This window comes from Chenopodium album, chromosome 10, assembly GCF_948465745.1.
Source record: "Chenopodium album chromosome 10, dcCheAlbu1.1, whole genome shotgun sequence".
Classification (NCBI taxonomy): domain Eukaryota; kingdom Viridiplantae; phylum Streptophyta; class Magnoliopsida; order Caryophyllales; family Amaranthaceae; genus Chenopodium; species Chenopodium album.
In genome coordinates, this window is record NC_137843.1 from 7,142,732 (window position 1) to 7,160,018 (window position 17,287).

General features: G+C 37.3%; 2 protein-coding genes across 4 annotated transcripts; both read left to right on the forward strand.

The window, feature by feature from the left end:
- The first annotated feature begins 1,558 nt into the window (after positions 1 to 1,558).
- On the forward strand, positions 1,559 to 2,092 carry LOC145564688 (uncharacterized). The gene has a single exon (XM_081624924.1). The coding sequence runs from the start codon at positions 1,559 to 1,561 to the stop codon at positions 2,090 to 2,092; it is 534 nt and encodes a 177-aa protein (XP_081481050.1).
- A 3,622-nt stretch (positions 2,093 to 5,714) lies between these two features.
- LOC145562107 (actin-related protein 2-like) lies at positions 5,715 to 16,971 on the forward strand. Of its 3 annotated transcripts, XR_014094281.1 has the most exons (16): positions 5,715 to 5,957; positions 6,599 to 6,709; positions 6,896 to 7,030; positions 7,133 to 7,204; positions 7,348 to 7,426; positions 7,554 to 7,603; positions 8,293 to 8,396; positions 8,511 to 8,579; positions 8,656 to 8,719; positions 8,797 to 8,865; positions 9,215 to 9,298; positions 10,383 to 10,441; positions 11,537 to 11,603; positions 13,430 to 13,513; positions 16,476 to 16,663; positions 16,757 to 16,971. XR_014094281.1 is itself a non-coding variant. In XM_081622287.1 (15 exons), the coding sequence occupies exons 1-15, from the start codon at positions 5,916 to 5,918 to the stop codon at positions 16,554 to 16,556; spliced, it is 1,170 nt and encodes a 389-aa protein (XP_081478413.1). In that variant the 5' UTR covers positions 5,715 to 5,915; the 3' UTR covers positions 16,557 to 16,971. The 3 variants fall into 3 exon arrangements, 2 of the variants coding, with proteins under 2 accessions (XP_081478413.1, XP_081478414.1); XM_081622287.1 differs by having other exon boundaries at positions 16,476 to 16,971; XM_081622288.1 differs by having other exon boundaries at positions 8,511 to 8,574; positions 8,651 to 8,719; positions 16,476 to 16,971.
- Positions 16,972 to 17,287: the final 316 nt, after the last annotated feature.

Genomic DNA, 17,287 nt, shown 5'->3' on the forward strand with positions numbered 1-17,287 from the left:
AGCAGCGGTGATCTGGAGGACAATTCAATTGATCAACTTCGTCTCACTCTCGTAGGTAAGTTATGGACTGTTAAGCCTTTCAATGTGGATGCTATGAAACGAACCTTATCGAATGTATGGCGCATGAATGATAATTTAGCAATACGTTCGGTAGAAACAAATTTGTTTGTCTTTCAATTTTTTGATGAAGTTGATAAGGAGAGAGTCTTGAAGGGTAGTCAGTGGTTCTTTGATGGGAAGCTTCTGCTTCTTAAAGAAATTCTTGGTGAAGAACAGCCTTCGGAGATAAATTTCTCCAAATCTCCAATATGGGTTCGATTGTTTGACGTTCCTTTTAATAAGCGCAACCCAGCAGTGATGAAAGAAATTGGGGAAGCCATGGGTGGTTTCCTTGAATTTGATGAGTCTGATCCTTTAGGTTGGGGTGAATTTATGCGCATTAAAGTTATGATAGATATAAATAAGCCTCTGAGACGGGGATTTTTCTGGCTACTGGTGAGTCAGGGTCGAAGTGGATAGATATTAAATATGAAAGATTGGGCGATTTTTGTTTTTTATGTGGCAAGATTGATCACACTGATAAGGAGTGTCTGGGAAAGGAGTCAAGTAGTGAAGGTAGTGAGACTGTGGTGTACAAATATGGAGCTTGGATGAGAGCATCTCCACCGAAATCTTCACAAAAATCCTTTGCTGATCGTGAGAAGGAACGGTTGTGGAGTGACAAATTAAGTTCTATAAGGGGTAGTCGAATGTCAGACAAGCCGGCAAGTAGAATGATCAGCCTTGGTCCAGTTAGTGCAGCAAGAAAGCTTCAATTTCCGTCCCCAACTGGTAATGCAGTTAGCTCTAAGCCAAAGGAGAGGGAGGCCAGATTGGCGCTTGAGTTTGATGTACAAAGTAATAAGCATGTTCTCAGGCCAAGAAGCGTGGTGGAGTTGGGAGCAAAAGGGGAGTTAAAAAAGGCAGGGGATATAAGTAGTATGGAAATAGGGAATAAAGGGTGGGCAGAAGAGGGCGGGGGAGAGATAGGGAGGGCTATTGATTCTCTTAATAATGTTGTTGAAGAGGGAGGCATTGCTACTGAGAAGGGAGGTGAATCTGCTGGGCGGGGAAGTGCAAGTCATGGTGTGGGAAATATTACTATCAATTCTAGGGGTAAGGGTGAGGGAGTTGGGGGACTAGGAAAAACTAATAAAAAAACTTGGAAGAGGTTTGATAGAATGGCAGAGGGATATGGGAATGGGATAGGCAGTACGGGAAGTGATATAGGGGGGATAGACACAAGTGGAAAAAATAAGAGGGGTGTGACTGCAATGCTTGATGAGGAGCTGATGTTAGATGGTGGAGTAATGGAGAAGAAAGGCAAAGCTGATGTATTTTTTTATCACTGGAGACAGTCAAAATCAAGTAGCGGGAGTTGGAGTGAACCAACCCCGCGAAAATCAATGAATACCTTGTGTTGGAACTGCCGAGGGGCTGGCAACCCTCGGAAAGTTGGAGCATTACGCAAATGGTGCTCTTCTCTTGCCCCTAGTCTTGTATTTTTTTATCAGAAACTATGATTAATAATAATGCTTCTGAAGCTCTTAAGACTAGATTAGGTTTTGATTGTGCTTTTGGAGTTAGTAGTAATGGAAATTCGGGTGGTCTTTGTCTTTATTGGAGTAGCACTTTTGTCTCTTTTGATCTTATTTCTTTTTCTGCACATCATATTCTTGGCCAGGTAACTCAAGGGGAAGAGGTTTGGAATTTTGTGGGGATCTATGGGTGGTCGGGGTCCTCTGATAAATACAAGACTTGGCTTTTGATTCGAGAGCTTTGTGAAAATATGTCAGGTCCGACCTTATTTGGTGGTGATTTCAATGAACTTTTATATATGAGTGAGAAGGAGGGTGGCTCGGATTCGGAACGTCGTGAAATTGCTGGGTTTCGTGATGCTCTGGATGATTGTGGCTTGCGTGATTTGGGTTATGAAGGGCAATGGTACACCTGGGAGAGAGGTTTAACAGCCTCTACCATAGTCCGTGAGCGCTTAGACAGATTTTGTGCAAACTCCGAGTGGTGCTCTCTCTTCCCCGACACTTATGTGTAACATCTTGTGAGATTTAAGTCTGACCACACTCCTATTATTGTTAGACAGAGAAGACCCAAGCGAAAGAGAAGAAGGGGGGAAAAATCTTTTAAATTCGAGACAGCATGGTTACTTGATACTACTTGTGAGAAGGCTGTCCACGATGCTTAGAGCAACTCTGAAGGTCTGTTGATAGGAGACCGTATGGAAAGTATGTTGGGAGTTTTGAGGAAGTGGAGTGGCGAGAAATTTTCAAATTTTGCGAAGCAAATTGATGATCTCGAAGAGGAACTGAAGGCTGCCCAAGGTCGAGGGATCACAGACCACAATATACGTGCTTGTTCAGCAATTGAAAAGAAGTTAAAAGACGTTTATGACAAGCAAGAGGCGTATTGGTATTTGCGGTCGAGAGCAGCTGAAATTAAGGATGGGGATAGAAATACTAAGTACTTTCACCATAAGGCTTCTCAGAGAAGGAAAAGAATAGAATTGAGGGGTTACTTGATGACAGAGGTGTGTGGTGCTCTGATGAGGATTATTTCGAAGAAATTGTCCAAAACTTTTACACTGATCTTTTTTCTTCAAATGCTGACCCAAGTTTGAGAAGTGATGAGGTACTTGAGGCAATTTCCCAGTCCATTACTCATGAAGACAATGCTAGACTACTCCGACCCTATACCAAGGATGAGATTTATGCTGCAATCTGTGAAATGCATCCTTGTAAGGCTCCGGGTCCTGACGGAATTCATGCCATTTTTTATCAGAAATTCTGGCATATTATTGGTGACGATATCTCAAATTTTGTGTGCAATATTCTTCATGGTAGAACCTCTCCGGCAACTGTCAATCGTACCAACATTGCACTGATTCCAAAGGTAGATTCTCCCCGTTCTATGTCTGAATTTCGTCCTATAGCTCTCTGTAATGTGTTGTATAAAATAGCGTCGAAAGCAATGGTTATGAGACTCAAAACGATTCTTCCGGGAGTAATCTCGGAGAATCAGAGTGCTTTTGTTCCCGGGAGGTTAATCACTGATAACGCCCTCATTGCTCTTGAGCCTTTTCATTCTATGAAAAAGAGAAGCACTGGTCGTAATGGCACTATTGCTCTGAAACTTGACATGAGCAAGGCATATGACAGGGTAGAGTGGCATTTTCTTGAGTCTCTTCTTCGGAGGATGGGGTTTGCAGAGAGTTGGGTCAGTGTTGTTATGAGTTGTGTTTCAACTGTTTCGTACTCTTTTATTATCAATGGTGCTGTTTGTGGTGATGTCAAACCTGCTAGAGGTCTGAGACAGGGGGACCCCCTCTCTCCATACCTTTTTATCATGATTGCAGATGCCTTTTCTGGACTCATTTCGAAAGCTGTTGCAGATAGGAAGATTCATGGGGCCAAAGCGAGTCGTAATGGTCCTGTCATTTCTCACCTCTTCTTCGCAGATGACAGCTTGCTTTTTGCTAGAGCCAACCGAGAGGAATGCTCAAAGATAGTTGAAATTCTCAACAGTTATGAAGCAGCTTCCGGGCAAAAAATTAATTATGAAAAATCGGAGGTCTCTTTTAGCAAAGGTGTGAGTCTCTCTATGCAAAAGGAACTTGCTGAGTTTTTGAAAATGAAGCAAGTAGATTCTCATGGTAAATATCTTGGCATCCCGACCATTGTTGGAAGATCGAAAAAATATGTTTTTGTAGCTCCTAAGGAGAGGATTTGGAAAAAGTTGCAGGGTTGGAAGGAGAAGCTTTTGTCTCGTGCGGGAAAGGAAACTTTGATAAAATCTGTTATTCAGGCCATCCCGACGTATATTATGGGTGTCTATAAAATTCCTCAAGGGGGTCATTGATGAAATTCGAGCCTTAACGGCTAGATTTTGGTGGGGGCACACTAACAATCGTCAGAAAGTTCATTGGATTAATTGGGACGCTCTTTGTTCTCCAAAAAGTCTTGGGGGCCTTGGTTTTCGAGATATGAGTGTTTTTAATGATGCTATGCTTGGTAAACAGATTTGGCGACTTATTTCTCACCCAAATTCGCTTCTTGGACGTGTTTTTAGCAAGAAGTACTACCCAAAAGGAAATATCCTCAAGGTGTCTTTGAGCCCAGTCAGTAGCTACTCCTGGCGCAGCTTGTGGGGTGCTATTCCTATTGTTCAGGAGGGTTTGATTTGGAGAGTTGGCAATGGCTGCAAAATTAATATCTGGGATGAGCCCTGGGTAGCAGACGAGAATGGGAGCAGAATTCTTTCCCCTAGGAGTGATGTTGTTAACTTTGTGCGTGATCTAATTGATTTTAACAAATCTGATTGGAACACCGTCCTTCTTGCAACAATCTTTAATGAGCGTGATGTGAATTGTATTACAGCCATCCCATTAAGCTCTTGTTTCCCAGAAGATCAACTGACCTGGGCTTTCACAAATGATGGGCTTTATTCAGTGAAGACAGCATACATGATAGGGAAGAAGTGTAATTTGGACTTATTTCATAAGTCATGGGTAAATTTGTGGAAGCTGGGAACCACTCCAAAGGTTCGTCAATTATTACGGAGAATATGCACAAATTCCCTCCCTGTGCGTGCTCTGCTAAAGTTCAGGCATATGACTGATGATGATACATGCCCGTGGTGTGGTAAGGAAGCTGAAACAATGAAGCACGCTTTCTTTACCTGTGAAGCTGTCATGGACCTGTGGGTGGAGGCAAAGTGTGAAAAGCTGATCGGGGGTGGTACTTTTTCTGATTTTAAAGATCAATTTGAGCTGTGGTGTGCAGGGGACGAGAAAATGCTACAAAGAGGGGCTGCTCTCCTTTGGCTAATTTGGGCAAGAAGGAATGAGAAAGTTTTCAACGGCAAAGAGACTCCTCATAGCATCGTGATAACAAGAATGCAGCAATTGGTCTCTGATTATGATCAGTATGCCACTCGAATTTATGGCTCAAAGGTTGCTGCAAAGAAGAAAAGCCTTGCTTCATGGTCTGCTCCCCCTGAAGGCACTGTCAAGATCAATTGCGATGCTTCCCTCTGTGTTGAAGGCTGGGTTGGGGCTGGGACAGTTGCTCGAAACCACAAGGGTGAGGTTCTTTTTGCGGGTACCAGGAGAACAAAATGTAGATGGCCCCCTGAGATTGCGGAAGGTAAAGCTATCCTCTTCGCTGCTCGTCTTGCACGCAAATATGGCTACAAAATCATCATCCTTGAGTCTGATTGTTTGAGTATCATTTCTCGTCTCTCTAAAGCCTCCTTTTTTCTCTCGGATTTAGATTCTATCCTAGAAGATGTCTTAGATGTTTGTTCGTTTTTCTCTTCCGTTATTTGGTCTCATGTAAAGAGGAGTGGGAACTTTGTAGCGCACCATTTGGCAAAATTGGTGCCTTTCGGTGATGAGCAAGTATGGATTAATCATTGTCCTAGTGATGTAACACCGTATGTACTAATGGACAATTTGTCCACCACTTAATGAAGGTTCCCTTTCCTTTGCTTCAAAAAAAAAAAAAAAAAAACAATTAAACTTTATTATCAAATTAAATAAGTACAAACTAACAATCCAGAATCTTGCTCAAGCCACACGCTAGTTTACTACTCCGTACTCGTAAAACAAAGCAAGAATACTTCGTACATTACACGATACGAGTACATTTTTGTCTCTCTCCTCAGTCCTCACCCACCTCCATTCCAATTGTAGTAGCTCCTCCATCAAACACACGATCAATTCAAATTCAATTTGATGGTGTAACTTTCACTCCAAGATTTTAATCAATCATTTCTGCATTTTCAATATCTTCTCTTTGATTCATCTTCTCTTTATATTCTTGATCATCTAAAAAAACCTAAAATTCCAGAAGATCATACTAATGGACAATAAAAACGTCGTCGTCTGCGATAATGGCACCGGGGTAACTTTCTTTAATCTTCAATTTGTTATTCTCTTTTATTATTGCATTACGAATTTTAAAAATGATAATCTCGTTATTATTCATTGTCAAACCATGAATTATTTTTATGGAGATATGATGATTTTTCCCAATTGTTGTGAAAACCCTTGATTGTTTAGTTTATTTGATGATTAATTTTGGGTTTATAGTTTCCAATGTCTGTCTTAATTTTTAGCTACATTGAGTTTTAATATGTTAGGAGTTGTCCAATTTTGCATTTTCAATTATTATGGTGAAAAAAGTTTAATTTTTAATAATGTGATCCTTAATGGTACAATTCAGATTCAGCCATGGAATGTGCATACTAGTAAAACATTGTATTTGTGAGAATTGTTGCTAGATAATGTTCCGTGGGATAAGTGATGGAAGAAGTATTATCGAAACGAGGCAAATGGGGAGAGCTAGGAAGTATTATTGAAACAATCCCTAAAACTTAATAGCAATATAGATGTCATTTGTTGAAGGAAAATACTTGATTTTCTTGATCGTTGGGACTCGTATTTTCTTTTTGCTAGGAGGTTACCTTGTTCAAGTTGTATTAATTGTTTTATATTAGAAGAGTTGAAGTGTTGACAAGTATCCCTTTTATCCTTTTCTTGTAGTATGTTAAGTGTGGATTTGCTGGAGAGAATTTTCCGACTTCGGTTTTCCCTTGTGTGGTGGGAAAGCCTATGCTACGGTATGACGAATCGTTGATGGAACAAGAATTGAAGGTGGGAATTTTTAAACTTAGGCAAGTGAATTCTTCTTTCTTTACTTGTGAAGGAGGCTGTTTCTGTTAGGTTCCTCATCTTAGGAGCCTTATGCAGAACATCTGTTTCATTATGTCTTGTAGTTAGCTTGTAGGTCGTTTGCTACTTATGAGGATTTCTGAGAAGGCTCATGGGTTCATTATGCAGGACATTGTTGTTGGAGAGGCTTGTGCAGACTTGCGAAACCAATTAGATATTACTTATCCTGTCAACAATGGTATAATTCAGAACTGGGATGACATGTGTCATGTATGGGATTATGCATTTTTCAATGAATTAAAGGTAGAATACTAGAATCTGTTGCTCTCTTTTAAAAATGCTTGTAAAACTAATTCAACTCTAATTTTATATGCTTTCTCTCTGTTCTGTTGCAATCTTTGGCAGGTAGATCCTACAGAATGTAAAATTTTGTTGACAGATCCACCACTGAATCCATCAAAAAACCGTGAGCAAATGGTACTTTGTATTTTGTTTTTCCTGTTCCGGTCGACATTTCTTAGGAAATTTGTATAATTAAACCTGCATTCTTATTTGTTCATCACACTTGCAGAATTTTTAATTGTTATATAAGGATGATTGATGATTTGATCATCATGTAGGTTGAGACAATGTTTGAGAGATACAATTTCTCTGGTGTCTTTATCCAAATCCAAGCTGTCCTAACCCTTTATGCTCAAGGTGCTGTAAGACTGTAGCTCATTTTTTATCTGCAAAATGCTGCATAATACCTTTTAAGTATCAGTACTCCTGTCAAACAATGTAATCATATGTACTTGCTTATGGTATCAGCTCTTAAATTTTGCAGGCTTGCTCACAGGGCTAGTTATTGATTCTGGGGATGGTGTCACTCATGTGGTAAATTCTGAAAACATAATATTTTTCTTTTGCTTATCGAGTGAGGTCATTTGCTTTGGTCTTCCTCCCTCATTTGGTGAATAGAAAGTTGAAAAAGAAGTAAATTTTATATTTGTGGATTGCATAAACTTCTATTGCAGTTATTTCTGAATTAGGTCTTGCATATAATTCTAAGCATATTATTCCAATCTTTCATTGCAGCACCTTCAGTGCTTTGTAAGCATTTTGCATGATGTCTCTATTGCCAATGCATAACTTTGGCAATTATTATTTTTTTTAATTATCTATAAGTAAAAATCATATATTGAGATGATACCAACAGAATCCCACTTGGCATGTTTTTCTTTATGTGTATAAGTTACCAAAGATGGTCAAAGGTGGTTATATGATTAATGTCAAAAGTAAACTATTTATAATGAAGAATTTTTAAAAGTTGAAGGAACAAAATCTTGCGGTTTTTCATCATTAAACCCTTTTTGCTCCATGTCATCACAGATCACCTATTTTAGGTTAATTAAACGCGTGCTCGCTATCTATTACTTGTTGCATGTATCTATTATCCTATTCTGAAACAAGATGTGATTGAAGCTAGTATATTGTTGTTTAAAAAAGAACTTAAAGTGCAACACAGGATGTTGTTCCCATGTGGATCAATAGTAATTAAAGGTCCACATGAACTTCTTTTCCAGGTTCCTGTTGTTGATGGTTACTCGTTCCCACATTTGACAAAGCGAATGAATGTGGCAGGGAGGCACATAACATCTTACCTTGTGGATTTGCTCACACGAAGAGGGTGAGAATCAGTTCAATTAGCTATAATATGGTACTATAAATGCTGGTTTCTCTCTTAAGCTTGTTGGGGGAATTGTTTATCAGTTTGGTTGACTCTTGATTCTTTTTTCTGAAGGTATGCCATGAACAGGGCAGCTGATTTTGAAACTGTCAGACAAATCAAAGAAAAGCTTTGCTATGTAAGGTCAGGATACATATGTTGGAAGAAACTTCCTGTATGTATTTCTATCTCCATCTATGACTAGTTTTCTGTAGTGCAGTTATGATTACAAACGAGAGTATCAGTTGGGACTTGAGACCACCATTCTAATGAAGAAGTACACTGTAAGTCGATGTGTTTAATAGCTTTCCACACACACTTGTGCAAAATTTTAAGTACTGATAAGGGTTTCTTCTCCCAGCTGCCAGATGGAAGGGTTATAAAAGTGGGCACAGAGCGTTTTCAGGCTCCTGAAGCACTTTTCACTCCAGTAAGCAGAGATCAGCTTACATTTGTAATATGTGCTTGTATTAAATTTCTATTTTTTCCAAAATGAATGATGATAAATAATCCACTTTAATTAAGGGCACCTTGCTGTGAATCACTATTTTTGTTACCTTTGTTCTTTTCTCTAAGATCTGAAACTTATGTTATGCCAAGTGTTTTCTGACTGATTAATTGTTGTTACTGGTATAAGCTGATAACCAAATATGTTGTAGACCTTATAGTCTAAAGGCACTAATGTTATGGAAGATCATTATTGAAAGCCAAAGTGAAAGACGTAAAGTATCGTTTTTCATGCATTATTGCTCAATTATACTACATTTTATTTGCCACAGGAACTTATAGATGTTGAAGGTGATGGATTGGCTGATATGGTATTCCGCTGTATCCAGGAGATGGATATTGATAATCGCATGATGGTAAACTCTTTGATAATTGTTGAATGTTATTTACAATTGGTTGCTCTAGCTACGTCATCTCTTATTATGCTCCCTTAACTACTTTTCTTATTACACATTATCCGCCACTTCAATAGTCCAATGCAATATTGCTTTTCTCTTTATAATGCCAAAAATTATCAGCAATGTTGGAACTCTAGTGCAATGATTAACAAGTCCTTAATTTGTAACCCTAAGGAAATGTTAGTGTATCTGTAAAGGTTGTATATCTGAGTGCAGCAAAGATGTGAAATTGAAATGGATGTTTGGGAACACTATAATGTAGATAATCGTAGGGAAGTTGGAGTTGCAAATATTGAGGATATGATAAGGGAGAATTACTTTTGTTGCTAGGAAGGTTGGGATAAAAAATATTTCTAAAGAAGTCAAAGATGATTATAGTGGGAGTTAAGAGTGACGTGTAGGAAGGGAGTTTGGTGGAACATGTAGCACTGGAAAGAAGCAAATGGAGGAAAAAAATTTTGTGGATGACCAAGAGAGATAAATTCTTGGTTCATGCAACCAACCAATTTGGGGATAAGGCTTTGGTTTTGTTTGTTTGTTTAGTTGTGCAAGTCAACTTTTTGTGTTGTAATCTCCAAGAAATATCCCATGGTTTTTATTTGATTGTAAATCCTGGTATTCAACTATGATATTTTTAGAAAAGCACATCTAGTGTATGAATATTGCCAAAGGAAAAAAAAAATGGACAGAAGAGTTGAAGATGATATGTGCCAAAAAATAAAAATAAATAAATTCCTAAGGACGGAAGGGGCACTGAATCTAAAACCAGAATTGCTTATGTAGTTATATGTTCTTTTTTTCACATATGCAACTCTGTTGTTATTGAGAATAAAACCTATAGCTTGTAGAACGGATATTGATTTTGAATTTCAAACTGAAAGTAGTAGATACAAGCACGGGAATGCATATTTTTGACAGATCAGGATGTCATTTGTGACAGTAGAATCATAGCATTTTCTTCAAACATTATATGCATGTTTTTTCGTACTAGGGTTAAATTAATTTCAGTCAACCACTGATAGATATGCAATCTTCTTTGCAGCTTTATCAACATATTGTTCTCAGTGGGGGGAGCACCATGTATCCTGGACTACCAAGTCGGTAATGTTTGGAAACCTTTGTCTCATGTCCAAAAAAAATTTAATAGCTGAACTCTTATTTTTGAGACACTTGCCTTATTTTATTATTTATACCCTAGTTTGAATTCAAGACCTGTACAACTATAAAATTTTTGGCAGGCCTTTTTTTCAGCATGCTCCTTTTTCTCTTGGGAATGTTCCCTTTGTTTTGGAACGACTTATACAGTGATACATGCATACTCGAAAGAGATATTACTTACTTAAACGGGATGGAAATTTAACAAATTTTTATGTTAACATTTAAAATGAGATCCCTATTTCTAGAATAGCATAGCTGGGCGAACATATAAAATAAGATAGTAAAGGCTGTACAATTCTCATTAAAATTCCCCTATGTTATTCTGAAAGGTATGCTACAGCATAAAGCTTACTAATAAAAGTCACTTCATATCCCGTATAGAATCAATCTCTTTTTTACGTTACACTTGCTTTACCTTAATTGTATTGAGGGAAAAAAGATCTTACGCCAGGTTAGTGAACATGGACTTATAAATGGATATTTTTTTATTAAGGGGTTTTTCTGTAAATTAGAGGAAATTAAACTATATTTTTACTGTTCCATTATTACTCTGTTCACTACCAACATTGCCCATGTTTTTTCAGAAGTATGAAATACAATAAGAGAATGGGCCTTAACTAACAGTTTGCTAGTATAATAGAAATAAATAAATTTGACCGGGTAATATGGATTTTTTAACCAAAAAAGACTGTAAAAATTGGATTACGAAAGTAGATACGTGGACATTATGTATGTGAATTGTGATGGAGTTCTATTTATGGAAGATCAGTGATGAATGCCTTTTGAATTCTAATCTGTCATAATAGTCATCATATAACTGTTTTCATTCTATAATCTGAAACTTGCCAAGACATATGCCTTATTTTCATGCCTTGTTCCCTAGCTCTCTGTTGCCTCTATGTGCTTCATGCCTTTTAAAACATTATTACCTTTTACGTAATTTTCTTTGAAATGCTGGATGGGACTTTTTTTCTTGGGTCTTTATCCCTTCTTTTTCTAAATGTATTGAAATTGATGTGTGTTGTGAATGAATTACAGGCTGGAGAGGGAAATTTTGGACCGATACCTCGATGTTGTTCTTAAAGGAAACAGAGATGGATTGAAGGTAAGCTTTGAGATACTATTGACTGCATGGCTAAATATCATAACTTAGTGGCTCATTCAAAAAAATCTGTTTGAAACATCATATATGTTCTTTGCCTTGCTGTGGAAGCTTCAAATAGACTTCATCCATAGTTAACTTTATTATGGTTTCTTAAGAGCTTTTCATAATTTTATTTTTGATCTTTATCATCAAGTAGCTAAGGATAAGCAATCTTTGTCAAATACATAATTAAAGCTGGGCATAGGCCGCGCCATGTAGGCCCACGTGCATTATGCTCAAGCAGGTTATGTCTAGAATGGTCTAAGATAAAATCGTGACATGCTAGGCTCATGTCGATCATTCAAATAATGGAATCCTTGCACGGCTTGACCTATGTATCTTGTAGTATTCTGGCTCGCCGTGACCTGCTAGCTGGCCTGGTAGTAATACTATACTTTTGGTAAATTGGTAAAAAAAACATTTCAATATGTAGACCGGGCCATCGTACTCATGCTAAGCCCGTGCCAAAATTTGAAAATGATGTCCATGCACGACCCATGGCCCACTGGCATGCCAATGTAACATTTTGGGCTTGTAGAAGGCTCGTGCTAGGTCAGGCCACTTTCATGCCGTGCTTGATTGGCCCTCATGCTGAGCTCTATACATAATGTCAGTGAGGTTTATAATTTGGCGATCTATAACACACTGGTTTGGTTACTGGCTTACTGCTTATCCAACTATATACATGCCAATTAGCTCTTCATTGCTCTGTGAGCTACTTTGGACTGTGGAACGTAACACTTGGCAATTTTGTATTAAACAGTTAAGACCTGGCTAGTGAACTCGAATTTCATCTGCTTTATCGGGCATGATAATTTTTGTAGTTATGTCTACTTGACAAAATTGAGGTGATTAAAGGTTAGGGGCAGGTGTGTCAAAAAAAAAAAAAAAGGTCAGGGGTAGGTACTGTGGGTGGAAAGAAGACTCTGATCAATTTTTTAGTGAATTTTACTTTTTTTAGATGATTTAGGGGCTAGAGGAACCGAACTTCGTGTAAAAAAATTGTGCCAAGAACTTTGGCTACAAAACTGTTTTCTATCGTCAGAAAATGTTAGTACTCCCTAGAATGTAATGCAACTAGTCATGCTCTGGTTGTAGCCTTGTGATTGTAATGTTCACATCCATGAGAAATACTTGCAAGTTGTAAAACTGAGGCCTAATTTTGTAGCTACTAATTTTCTCAAAAAAACCATGTATCTGTGGAAGTGGCAGAATGCTGTGTTTTCCACTATCATGAGGAGTGAGAATTGGAGTGGTTCTATGTTAGAAGTGCAACTTCCATGTTAAATCCTGCAATAGAACTAAAATAACTCATATCTTCTTTAAAATTGATGATTCCGTTGACCTCAATATTCTGACCTGATTTAAGCATTCATAAACTAGATATTGGGGTTTAGGTTTTGGAAAGAAGCAAAATTTTCAGGTGATGAAGATTCTGTAGATAGTTTGGTCGGAGAGGAATGCCTGCATCTTTTAACAAGCGTTGATGGTGTATATTCCCTTTTGGAAGGGTGGTAAATTTGTGGCAATTTGTTCTTGTGCTTCAGGTGGTAACATTCTGTTTTTTATATTGTTTTTAGACTAGTCACGGGCTTTTCAGTATGAATCTATTTGTGTTCTTTAAACATTGTTTTGGCTGTTTAGGTATCTCTGTTTAGTGTTTTGGCTTGAAGTGCTTGCTCCTGGACTCCTATCTGCTTCTACCTGGGGCTTCCCATGGTATGAAACTATGAATATGATTCTTCATTAATGAGTCTTTTATACATCTTGTTTATTTCAATCTGTAGAAGCTGAGATTAAGGATAGAAGACCCACCAAGAAGAAAGCATATGGTGTACCTTGGAGGTGCAGTTCTCGCTGGAATAATGAAGGTACCTCTTCCATGCTCTGTTTTCCCTTCATTGTTGTGCCTTACTTTGTTATTTTTATGACCAACAAAAAATTCAAAAGACACGCTCCACATTGCAACTCCAACAATGTGTAACTACTGTACAGTAGTAGTCACCTTTCTTAAAATACGTCCAGGTTGCTAAATTAGCAAGAATAAACAATAGGTTCGTTATATGGAATTCATTTCCATGAGGTGTTAACTCTTATGACTTTAATTAGTAACTAGTAACTTCTAATGCAGCCGATTGGACTGTAAAATCTTGGGCAAAATTTTCAGTTGTGCACTAACAAAATAGGGCAAGCTACTTTTCAAATGTCATAGCTTCTAATTACTTATAATGTAAGAATATCCAAGGGTCTTCTCCTTTCAGCAGGTGCTTAGGGCAATGATTCCTTACCAATGCACCCTTCTCCGTACACTTCCAAGTTGAAACCAAAGTCAACATTGATTGATGTTGAACAACACATATACAAACACAACAGTGAAATAATATACTACTAATAGAATAATACGGAGTAGTATAAATTCTAAATCAACATCATAATGGAACACCAATGAAGATGGACTCTATAGACCTTAATAGGGCCCCGAGATGCCTACCAACTTATAGGACTCCAGTGGCCCCCCTACACCTTCACTTCAATTTTGGATTTTTTTTCCAAAATTGGCCTGAGAGCGTGAGTTATAGCCTTCATTTTTGGATAATTTCCGACTTTTTTGGACCTAGAAATGAAACAGGTTAGGGTGCTTCCCATAGACCCCAAGAAGTATCAAAGAGTCTATTTGGGTGTTTGGAACCATCCAATTTGCGTTTAAATTGCTTAAATATTCATCTACAACCTTTGCCTACCTTCATTAACTCAAGGGCACTACAAACTTTTTATGATCGACTAGTAGTCATATATGGTTCAAACCAATATTATATGACCTCGAGATGCATCCCTCACAATCTTGAGATTGTTTGACACCAAGTTCCAAAACCTCAAAAATTGGTCTGATTTCGTGTATCAGCCTTTACTTGTCCGATCTGAACCCGGAAAGAAAAGTGTTTGGGGTTCTTCCCATGAACCCAAGGACACCTCTTGAGGCCATTTCAGTGGGTGAAAGCATCCACTTTGCCTTAAAACCTTTAATTTATCCATTTTCGTACATGTCTCCCTTAATTAATTCAAGGCTACCACGAGCCTTTATATAACTGACTAGTTGTGTTTAATTAGATATGTGGGCTTTATTTCGTGAAATTATGGAGGTTTTGGATGTATACTTTTCCATCTTGGTATAAAAAGGCTTTCGTTCCATTATATATACATATGGGACACCATCATATGAGTGAAATCTAAAAAAGGATACAACAGTGAAATTGTTACCCGGTCAAGATTTTGGATCGGTACTACTATGTTGTTTGCGAGGAATTAAATCCTTTATGGTCACTTAGGCGAAAATTTGGGTATGAGTGGTTTTATGCAAAGGGCTGTTTAAGTCCAAAGCATTCATGGGAGAAGTCAAGTTCTCTACTCAGTTTTCACTTGCATGAGTGTTTAGATCTTTTATTCTTCTCAAGGTTAAAACTAATTCTTTGCATTACATGTTTTTTTTTTTTTGAAAGAATAAATTTGATTTCTGTTCTTATTAAAAATGATTGAACTAGGGACTTGGTCAATCTTTTTTAACTGACAAATCATGATTTCACATTTTCACTTGCTCAGAAGATTCAATTTGTACAGAGAAAGACTTAGCATCACAATAGTGAATCTTATGGGTTTGGAAATTTGAAAGTTTAAGTGTTATGGTTGATTGGTTATAAATCAGTTGGATAATGAGTGATCTCAGAATAACTGGAAAAAAAAAACATGAAATTTGTGTGTCAACAATTGATTATATGAACCTGTTTGGTCGTTGTATACAACACCTACACACAAAGCTGATCATGTGATGTTGAAAAAAAGCCTGTAACCTGACATTTATATGAAGCTTTTCTTCTATATGGTGGGTGGATAAGTTTAATTAACATAGTATAGAAAACAGAAAAAAAGGGTAAAAATTAATGAAGTTTTAGTAATTTTTTAACAAGTTTTTTGCCGAATTAGCAAGTGTGAATGTGAGACGATTTCTCTTAATTTTGGTTGGGTACAAGCTATTTTGTTGTCAGGCAAGGTTGAGTTGGTGGTAATTTAGAGGGTTAAACAAATACGGAGTACTATTTATTGTTCTACAAACTGTAAACAATACAAAATTTGTGTTTCTCCTAGATATTTTCCCTTTGTTTGATGCCTGTATCAGTACCGAATCTATCTGCCTTCCATTGGGGTGATGATTATATATTCATATGTGCTTAATTCAGAAATTTAGATTGAGTGAAATGTAGGATTGGATGAGGATTTAAGTACAACAATCCTTGTTGGCATTGCCAGGAAATAAATGAGGAATTTTAATATATGGGTCCCCCACAGAATTATTTCTGGTATGGCAATGTCTGAAATTGGTATTTATGGTGACGATAGTACATCTGGGGCTTGCTGCTCTAGATTCATTTCTCGGAGATTGCATTGACCCATCGGGTACTTTACAATCTATAATCATATGAAATACTTGGAGTTTAACTAGTACTCTGTAGTTTTAATTGTTGATATGGACTCTACTAGTTCTATTAATGTCTATATCATATTATCATGTGGGTAGATTAAGATATTTCCTCGTTTCTTTTTAGTTCTTCCAGAATTTTCGTCAACCCTGTAAGGTAATAAAGTGATGATTATAATCATAAAATGCCTAGATGATTTAAATGGAGTATTGCGAATAGCTAGGTTGTTTAGTAAGAGAGGACATGTTGAGGTCAAATGTTGTGGTATGAATTTACTCCGTTTTTACTAAATAGTATCATCCAATAAGAAACGTGATCTTGTGTTCTGTGGTACATATGAAAAAAGTCTCAATTCATGCAGGATGCACCAGAGTTTTGGATCAGCAGGCAAGATTATCTGGAGGAAGGAGTTGGCTGTCTGAGCAAGTGTGGCCAAGCATGATTGATCTGTTCGCTTCTTCGACTCGAGCAAATAGCAGGTTTTCCACCTCTGTTTACTTCCTCGACTTGAACAGAAACGGGTTCAGCTAATCAAGTGGAACGGAGAAGGTTGTGTTATAGACTATATTAGTGATGAAACATTCAATTATAACATTTTTTTGGAAACTTATTGTTGTAGTTTCTGTTTTCGTCTTGTAACAGAAGACACTACTATATGGTGTGGGAGGTATGGGATTTTCAGTGACTATGCTCAATAGTGACTAAACAGTTCTTTTTGTAATAACTCAAGCAAGTGGAGAACTTTTGTATTGACTTGTATAACAATTTCTAGGCTTCATTTCTCCTACCTGATTGGCTTGTATTGACTTGTATACACGATTGGCTTCATTCTTCCTACCTGATTATACTTTCCTAGACCAGAGGTTTTTTATCCTATACTACATTATCCTATAACAAACCTCTTTTACAACAAACCTCAAACAAAGAATTACATAACTTATTCATATGGGATCTAGCATCACAAAAAAAAAAAATGAAGAACAGAAAAAAATTGTTTGGTTTCTTTTTACTTGCAACATTTAGACTTTTACAATATTCACATACTTTACTTTGACGGTCTTTTATGATTTATAGTTAGGGATATACATAATTGTGTGGGATATATCTAGATTCATCTTGTATTATGCTTGCATAAAATAAAATTTTAATATTTTTTCTTATTGGTATTAAAGA

What these genes read in the sequence shown, in the direction of transcription:
- LOC145564688 (XM_081624924.1), top strand. Translation starts at nt 1,559, where the DNA reads ATGATTAATAATAATGCTTCTGAAGCTCTTAAGACTAGATTAGGTTTT.
- LOC145562107 (XM_081622287.1), top strand. Translation starts at nt 5,916, where the DNA reads ATGGACAATAAAAACGTCGTCGTCTGCGATAATGGCACCGGG. An exon ending in TATCCTGGACTACCAAGTCG is followed by an intron (nt 10,442 to 11,536) that starts GTAATGTTTGGA and finishes AATGAATTACAG; the next exon opens with GCTGGAGAGGGAAATTTTGG. An exon ending in TTCTCGCTGGAATAATGAAG is followed by an intron (nt 13,514 to 16,475) that starts GTACCTCTTCCA and finishes CAATTCATGCAG; the next exon opens with GATGCACCAGAGTTTTGGAT.